Genomic DNA, 8,399 nt, shown 5'->3' with positions numbered 1-8,399 from the left:
TTGTCCTTGCTTCATTAGACCTGTTTGTTTACATTGAATCATGTCCTACTTGCTCTGGAGGGACAGTCGGGGTCCTCTTAGGGAGGTCTGGGACTGCTTTGCACACCTTCAGTGCTGTACATAGTTTAACTTTACTGAGCAGTTACTTGCTTTGCCTGCTGGCACAGAGCACCTCTGGCAGCATGGAGAGCATCTTCACAAACTGTGCCACTGTCTGGTTCACCAGCTGCTCAGATGCAGAAACATCTGCACCGGGTGGTGATGGCAGCACAGCATGTAGTAGGGATGGAGCTCCAAAGACTGAGGAGAGCATCACACCTCTTCCTGTCCTACCACAGAAAACAGAATGTGTGATCTCATATCTCAGACACACTCACACCAAGGACAGCAACACACAAGCTCACATGAAGAAGACTTGGTTGTTTTGTTCCAACTACATTGATAGAAGTCACATGAAAAATCACTTTAAGAATAATTTTGCTGCAAACCAAATAATCTACATTAATAACGTTTATCAGTTGTCACAATAGTTTGTAAAGAGAGAAAAGAAACACAAGAATCCATTTTCCTTATTGATCTGTCACATACTGAGACTGTCATAGCTAAAACATCTGTGCAGATGTTGTTAGTAGGATCTTCACATCCCACTTTTAAAACATTTCTGTTGAGTCCAGTCCAGATTTGTTCCACATTTGCCTCACAAGTTTCTGCAGACATCTGAAATCCTCAAATCTTGTTCATTTTAATTCATTTATAGATTCAAGGATTCAAAACCTGATTTCTGTCAAATATTACATTCATTTCATTTATTTTATTCATTAACTGATCATGTAGTTTAGTAGCATTAAAAAATCAAATGTTGGAAGCTACAAACCAGAGGAAACAGAGTAAAGTCAGTCTGTTTAAGGCACCAAATGACCCACAGCAGCTCTGAGTCTGTTCAACTGCTCTAAAACTACTTTATCAGGATGTTTTTTAATAAATGATGGAACATTCTAAACACAATGTGCAACAGTAAATGACATTATCCTTCAGGCCTGGATCCATGATAACAAATATGATCTAGTGTAGATCTGGATCTGTGGAGGACCAACAACAACACACAGCTCACCAACCATCTCAAGTAGATTCATGACAAAAATCTCTGAATGTACAATTAAACAAACACAGAACAAACACGTCATCACAAACTAGTGGACACAGAGAATCTGGGAACAAATAAATGTCTCAAACAGAAAAAAGGAGAAAGTTACCAGCTTATTGAAAACAATACATGACAAAAGTAGAACGTACATATGATCAACTCAACAACTGTCATTCAAATCATCTGATAAGAAAAGTCTGAAGCCTCTAAGTTCACCAGCATCTACTCTGTGTCCAACAGTCTTCTTCTGTCTGATCCAGTGTGTCTGTGACGTGTCCTCCTCCAGACGACATGTGGACATGTTCAGTAGCTGTAAAACCTGATGTAGCTACTGATCCATGATCAGTTCTCATGTAATGACGGATCAGAGCAAAGTCTTCTTCTTCTGTCTTCTGTTCTGCAGAGTGTAACTTTAAATCTGTGTTTGTTTAGACGTGAGTCACATGTGAGCGTATAGATTATTATTATGTTAGTGATGCTGCAGTTTATAAAGCTTTTAATGTCAAATGTTTGACAAGTGTTTGAACTTTTTAAATCCATGCAGCTGCACTACAATCATTCTCACTCATCTCCAATATGATGCATAACTATGACAGGACTCTTCTGTCTGTGGGACTAAACATGAGACAGGATCCTTCATAAATCACTAAAGTCGTGATTTCACATCCTGTGTGTGATGTCATGTCCTGTGGAGCAGATGCAGGTCAGTGGTCAGTTTAATGTCCAAGTAAAAAGTGAAGAAGAACAAAAGTCCATCATGTGTCAGTGAAAGGTGTGGACGTCTGACAGTTCAGGTTCACAAACACCACTGTGCTGCTGTTTAGGACTCAGATTTGGAGTTGGACTCATCTGTCCTTTCTTCTGTAGTCATATTAATGTTAGAATGTCTCTTCCTGTCCATCAGATCATCTGACCCATTACAAAACTAACTTTGTGAGACATTTGTGTGATTTGATGGACGTCACATTTGTGCTGCAGACAGACCTTTACATGGGAACTACAGACACAAAGACACTTCCTGTGGACAATAGTTTGGACATGTATTTGTGTTCAGAGCGATGCTCTTGATGATGAAGGTTGAATGTAGAGAGGGACAGACGTCTTTTTCAAGACAAACACAGAGGAGACAGTGAGCAGGTGATTGTAGTAAATGTTTCAGAAAATGTATTGAAGTGTTGAGAGTTTCCTGCAGAGTGAGACGTCTGTCTGAGTTCAGAGGATCTAAAGCAGAAGTCCCCAAAAAACTACATGTGACATCATTGAACAACACTGATCATCACTGATCAAGTGAGTGTGTGAGAGTCAGGAGGAGTCAAAGTGAAGAAGTAGACAAAGTGTCCTCCTGTCTTCATCCATCAGCTCCTTCACTTCCATTTTATCTCTGATCCAAAGTCAGATCAGATCAATAATCAAAGATTGATCAACACACTGATCAAACTGATTGATCAGCCATCAGAGGAGTTGGATCAGTGGAGCTGGTTCTGTTCCTGATGTCCACTGTCTCATCTTTGTCCTGAGTTCTCTCTGCAGAGGAGACAGAAGACAGTCAGACAGAGAGAGACAACAAGAGAAAAATAAACCGAAACAAATATAAGGAAACTCACTTTTGACCTTGAGCAGCACTGTTTTCTTTCTCCAGATGTTCCTACCAGAGATTCTGCAGACATATGTCCCTGTGTCTCTGACTGTGGGGTGTTTCAGGGTCAGACTGAGGTCTCCAGTTTTCAGCAGGTCTTTCTTTATCTCTGTTCGGCCTCTATACGTTTCTTGTTGACTGCCAGGTTGGTCAGAGCCGTTCCCATATGTGTGGGCCGTCACCCATTGTGTTCCTTCTTTTTTTTCCCACTCCACTGTAGCGTCCTCAGGCAGGTCACCAATGGTCCTGAAGGGCAGCTGGACAGACTCCACTCCCTCCTCCACCTCCACCTGACAGTCTGAGAGGACAACAAACCACAACATCAGCTGCACAGACAGCAGCAGCAGTTTAGAGGACACAGTTGCAGAGAAAGCTGAAGGACAGAACCAGATCAGAGCAGAAGGTAACAGGGGACAGAAATCTAGAAACTAAAAGCAGCTTTTGATCAGAGTCTTGATGCTGTTGGGATGTTTTGTCCATGTGCTGCTTCACAGTAATGTCTCATCTCACACAATCATCTGTGACTGTGTCTCTGTGCAAAGATGGAGCCAATCATTGATCCAGTGATGGATCAACAGATGAGGATCAGAGTCAGTACAGGAAGTGGAAGAAGAGAAATTCCCTCATGTGATGGTGAGAGAACTTGTAAAGTTGTCTGGGGATTTCTTCTCTTTCACTTCTTCTCCAAACTTCAACTGGACTTTGATCAACTTTTCTTTTCTGTTTTTCTTCTGCAGCAACAAGAACTCAGTCAACTATCAGCCATGTTTTCTTCACATTCTTCAACACAACTGGAAGATTTTCACTGATACAATCTATTAAAGCTGCTTTTCTTTCTGCTTTCAGCTTCTTCCTGATCAATACTGTCACACTCTGATTGCTCATCAATCAACTTATTGATATCAGTTTGTGTTGCTACATGGAAATGAGCTCCTGCCTTCTTCTTTGGTCACTTCCTCTTTTGATTGATCCCCAGTGAATCTGAAAAGTTGTGGAGGATCAATATTTGTGATGGATTTGATGTTTTCATGTCTGATCTCTGTGGACTGTAGAGAACTGTTAGCAGCTAGAAGCTGTTACCATAGCAACTCCATCCTCCATCTCCAAACATCAAATGTTAATAAATTCTTCTGAAATGCTTTGACTGGTAGATTTTCACTCAGGTCACTTCAGAGCTGCAGTAACTATGAGCTCACTGAGGTTAGTAACTGTTTCTCTCTAAGGCTGACGTTTGCTTTTCTAAACCAAAGTGTTTGGACATGGTTCTAAATCCCCCTGTGGACACATCTATTAGGCTCATGTTAGAGAACAGTCTCAGCAGAACAATCAACAAATCTGAGGAAATGATCTTTAGTGAATTCTCTTTAGCTCTCTGCTCGTATCATCCACCAAAAAGATTTATTTCAGCCAATCAGTGATAAGTGACTGTGTTTGTGGGAACCAGAGCCTGCATGTCCCTGATTCATGTCCACTGTGGTTCTGTGGGACCATCATCTCAGTCTGTCTCCTCCAAACTAAGTGCAGCTCCGTCCACCCTCTGACCCTGATGTGTGTGTTTGTATCAGCAGTGGACTGATACTGACTCACTTTACATCAGTAACAAAGGTTTAAAAAGATGAAGGTGAAGAAGAAGTTTGACTCCAGAAACATCCAAATGCTTCAGTCCAGTCCAGTCCAACCAGTCTAAAAGGTGGACAGAGGAAGACACTAGTCTGAGTTTCCCTATTGTAATGTTATGGTCCATAGCTTTGTTTTCTGCTGTGGTTTCATCAGAAATGAGAATAATTCACCCAAAGTCTGTGATTCCTGTCAGTCAGAGCTACAGAATTTTATTACACAAAGGTCCAATGAAGGAAAAAGATCCTAATATGTCTGCTGCTGGATTTAGATTCTGTCCAGTTCAGTGTCAATTCAAAACTCACACTCTCTATAGACTAATGGCTCCTTCTAGACAGAGACAGAGATTCAATATTTGTACACATTGAAGGAGACAACCCTAGTCAGCAGTGTCCACTAACTATTGTCCTCTATTTAAAAACCAAACTCTGGACTTTGTTCTGTTGAATCAGTTGATTTCAGTGCCTGATCTCAGCAACATTCTCAGTGTCAGTGAGGACAGAACAATGTCTGTGGAGACATTAGAGGACAGCTCCATGTCTTATCTGTCCAACTAAAAACAATTTCAGCTTTTGAAACTAATCCCAGCTTCTTGTTTTCTGCTCTCATGTGCTGATGGACATTTTCATTGTCACTGAAATAAGGTAGAGAGACAGAAAATGTCAAAGACATCCAGCCAGAGCAAACTCACCTTTTCCACCTTTGTCTTCAATTAGACCAACAATCGAATTCATCCCAACACTTGTCTCAAGTTCTGTCTGCAGCTTCACATGATCAAGGACCTTTTGTTACCTGGACCTGATCTACTTCTGGTGGAGCTCAGTTCAAAGTTTCTCTCTGTCACAAATATTCACATTACACTGAAATGATAGTTTGGTTCCAGGAAAATTCATTTCAATTCACTGTTAGAGTCATGAAATAAAGTGAAATACATTCATAGAAACATACTAACAGTAATACTGCAGTTTCTCTTAGCATAAAGACTTTAAACTGACCTTTGACCTGGAGCTTCACATCTTTCTTCATCAGGATGTTTCCCTCCCTGCTGTAGACGGTGCAGGTGAAGCTGAATCTGTCCAAGTCTGTGGGGTATTTCAGGGTCAGACTGAGGTCTCCAGTTTCCAGCAGGTCTCTCTTCATCTCTGTTCGACCTATGTAATGACTGAGCTGTTCTTCAGGCTGGTCAGAGCCGTACTGATACACGTGGACTTTATCAGTATATAAACTTCTTCTCCACTCCACGCTGACGTCTTCAGGCAGGTGAACTGTCGTTTTACAGGGCAGCTGGACAGACACCACCCCTGAATCCACCTCCACCTGTGGGACTGAGAGGACAACAAAGCTCAACATCATGTGGACAGACAGCATCAGCAGCTCTGACACATTTTCTTTGAGTGGATGAAGTGAAAACATGTTTGATTGGTTCCAATCTGAAATGTCTCCATGTCTCCATGTAACAGAGACAGTGTTGTCTTTTTCTTCAGTCCCTCAGTTTGGTTGTTAAACCTTTATTTCCTGTCTCTGACAGAGAATCACTGTCCCATCATCTGACTTCACTAACACTCAGTAAATGATATGAAGTCAAACACATGTTTGTTTCCTATCAGTGAAAGTTACAAACTAAATGTTGACAGGATCAGATTTGATGGAGGATCTGGGAGCAGATTGATAGATAAGAAATGAAACAAAGCTTTCAGACATTTCTAGGAGAATCTGGATCAATCTGATCACTCTAATCATTTCTAAATCAGCCTGATCTTTGTAGGATCTCAGACGACTGAAATCTTTCAAACTAAATCCCTCTGAAATATCAGAATTCATCATGTGGACAGAAAATCAATGTCTCCAAATCATCATTGATGTTAACGTCTGAAAGAAGAAAAAGCCTCCTCTGCTTCAGACCTTCTGATAATGTGGAAATGACTCTGAGGAGCTGGAAGTGAACCAGTGTCAGGACCTAAACAAAGATGGACGTCTTTCCCTTTGTCTCTAACTGGCAGCTCAAATGTAGTGAAACTGAAGATTGTGTCTAATGTCTTCAACTGGATCTATTTCACCATGTTCCCTCAGCTCCACCACAGGGACATTTTAAGACATGAAGACAAATATGGACTAAGCTTTTAAAGAATGACAGGCCTCGTCTCTCACTGTCTTATCTTCCATTGGACAGAGGGGGTTAAAGTGTCCAAATGTCCAGTTGTTTTCTCAGGCTGCACTTTGACACATATAATGATTTATTTGGAATCACATGTTATATTCAGTCCAACCCAGTCTCACCTCAGATCCTACAAATAAAGCACAACAGGTTTGTTCCAAATCCTGTCCACTGTCTCAGTTGGTGTCAGAGGTTAGAAGAACAGGATCAGTGTTGGACTTCACACCTAACACCACTGATATCAGCTGAGATTTGGTAGAAAACTTTGCTTTGATACAGATGTTCTCAAAGGTCATTTTCCTGATCTGTCCCTACAGCTGATATGTGGTCTGTTGCCATAGTAACCCTGAAGCTAGTCCCATGGTAAATCTAGTCTAATGAGAGCTTTAGAAATGAACCAGGACACTTGTTTTCAGTGAATGTGATCTTTATCTCTATCTATCAGTGCAGAGGATCAGTGGATCCTGAAGTTGCTGGTTTGACCAGGACTGGCTACAGTAGAGACAGAGCATGTTGATCCAGGATCTGTTGGAAGCTTTGGACAATATGAAGACAACGAGGCCCATGGTTGTGAGCAGCATTGACTCCAGCTGTCTTTCTGATTGTGTTTGCTCTAAAGTCACCTGCATGTTCCTGACTGAGGAGGAGGGAGATGCTGCTGATTTGATTCCATGTTTCAAATGTTTCTGTTGGACTTTTGCTTTATTTAGTATTTAAAGACAAACTGCTGGAACAGCCAACCACTGTTTTCCCCACATTTAACATCAGACTACAGTGGATTGATCTGTGGACTTGACCTCAATGTCCCCACTAATTAAACAATCTGTGAGGAATCATCCTGGGCAGCAATCTAAGCCTGGAAAATCCCATCAGAGCTGTTTTCAAGTCCAGCTTTTTCCAGCTTCGATTGCTGTCAAAGGTTAAAGGGAGTTAGAAAAGGCAGTTCATGCATTTATTAGCTCACGATTGGACAACTGCAGTGCATTATATAGTGGACTTTCCAAATCATCATTAGCATCTGCAGCTGGTCCAGAATGCTGCAGCACGTCTTCTAATTAATCCTCCAAGGCAGGAACATATTACCCCGATTGTATCTTCTCTCCATTGGCTACCAGTCAAATCCAGGATCGATTTGAAGATTTTAACTTTGGTTTTTAAGGCACTGAAAGGTCTTGTTCCACCTTATTAATCCGACCTCCTAAACCCACATAGACAATCTAGTTCATTGCGCTCACAGGAGCAGAGCCTGCTGGCAGGTCCCTCACACCAGATAAAGAGATGGGGGGACTGTGCTTCCTCTGTAGTAGCAGCTACTCTCTGGAACAATCTTCCATTACAACTGTGTCTGACTCCAGATTTAATGTCTTTTAAATCAGAACTCAAAACACAGCAGTAAGACGTCATATTTATTCATTTATTCATCTATTTATGTCTTTTTATTTATTGATTGGTTTGTGTCTTTTCTCTTACAGTATTTTAATGGTATGTTTTATTTAGACTGGGCAGCTCAATTATTTTATTCATGTATTAGTTTTAAATTGGTTGTTAGATTTTATTTCCTTTTAATACTTCAAGCATTTATCTGCAGTTCTGTAGATTATGTTTAAATACATTTCTGCATTTTATACATTTTAAATCTCTTAATATTTTTACTGTAAAGCACTTTGATCAACCTGCTGGTTGTTGGAAAGTGATTTACAGACGTCTCTTTTATCATCAGAGTCAATGAAGAAAAGGCTTTTTAGGCCCCACCTGGATTTTTTACTGCAGTAACATGAGTGAGCAGCTGTGTTTTCTAAGAGTGAAATGGTCTCTAACAGTCACAGGAGCTGCAGCCCCCTCAACCC

General features: G+C 40.9%; 1 protein-coding gene across 1 annotated transcript in view; it reads right to left on the bottom strand.

Annotated features, from left to right (window-relative positions):
• Positions 1-760: 760 nt before the first annotated feature.
• The window catches only part of LOC137136945 (contactin-6-like), a 145,786-nt gene continuing 138,147 nt past the window's right edge, over positions 761-8,399 (bottom strand). Inside the window, exons 9-10 of the mRNA XM_067522758.1 lie at positions 2,749-3,078; positions 761-2,668 (exon numbers count right to left, since the gene is read on the bottom strand). Of these exons, the coding sequence (XP_067378859.1) occupies positions 2,577-2,668; positions 2,749-3,078 (422 nt within the window). The 3' untranslated portion in view covers positions 761-2,576. The remainder of the gene's footprint in view (positions 2,669-2,748; positions 3,079-8,399) is intronic.

The sequence above is a fragment of the Channa argus genome, chromosome 12 (genome assembly GCF_033026475.1).
Source record: "Channa argus isolate prfri chromosome 12, Channa argus male v1.0, whole genome shotgun sequence".
NCBI lineage: Eukaryota > Metazoa > Chordata > Actinopteri > Anabantiformes > Channidae > Channa > Channa argus.
The sequence above is the reverse complement of the archived record's forward strand: the minus strand, read 5'-3'. Positions and strand labels throughout refer to the sequence as shown.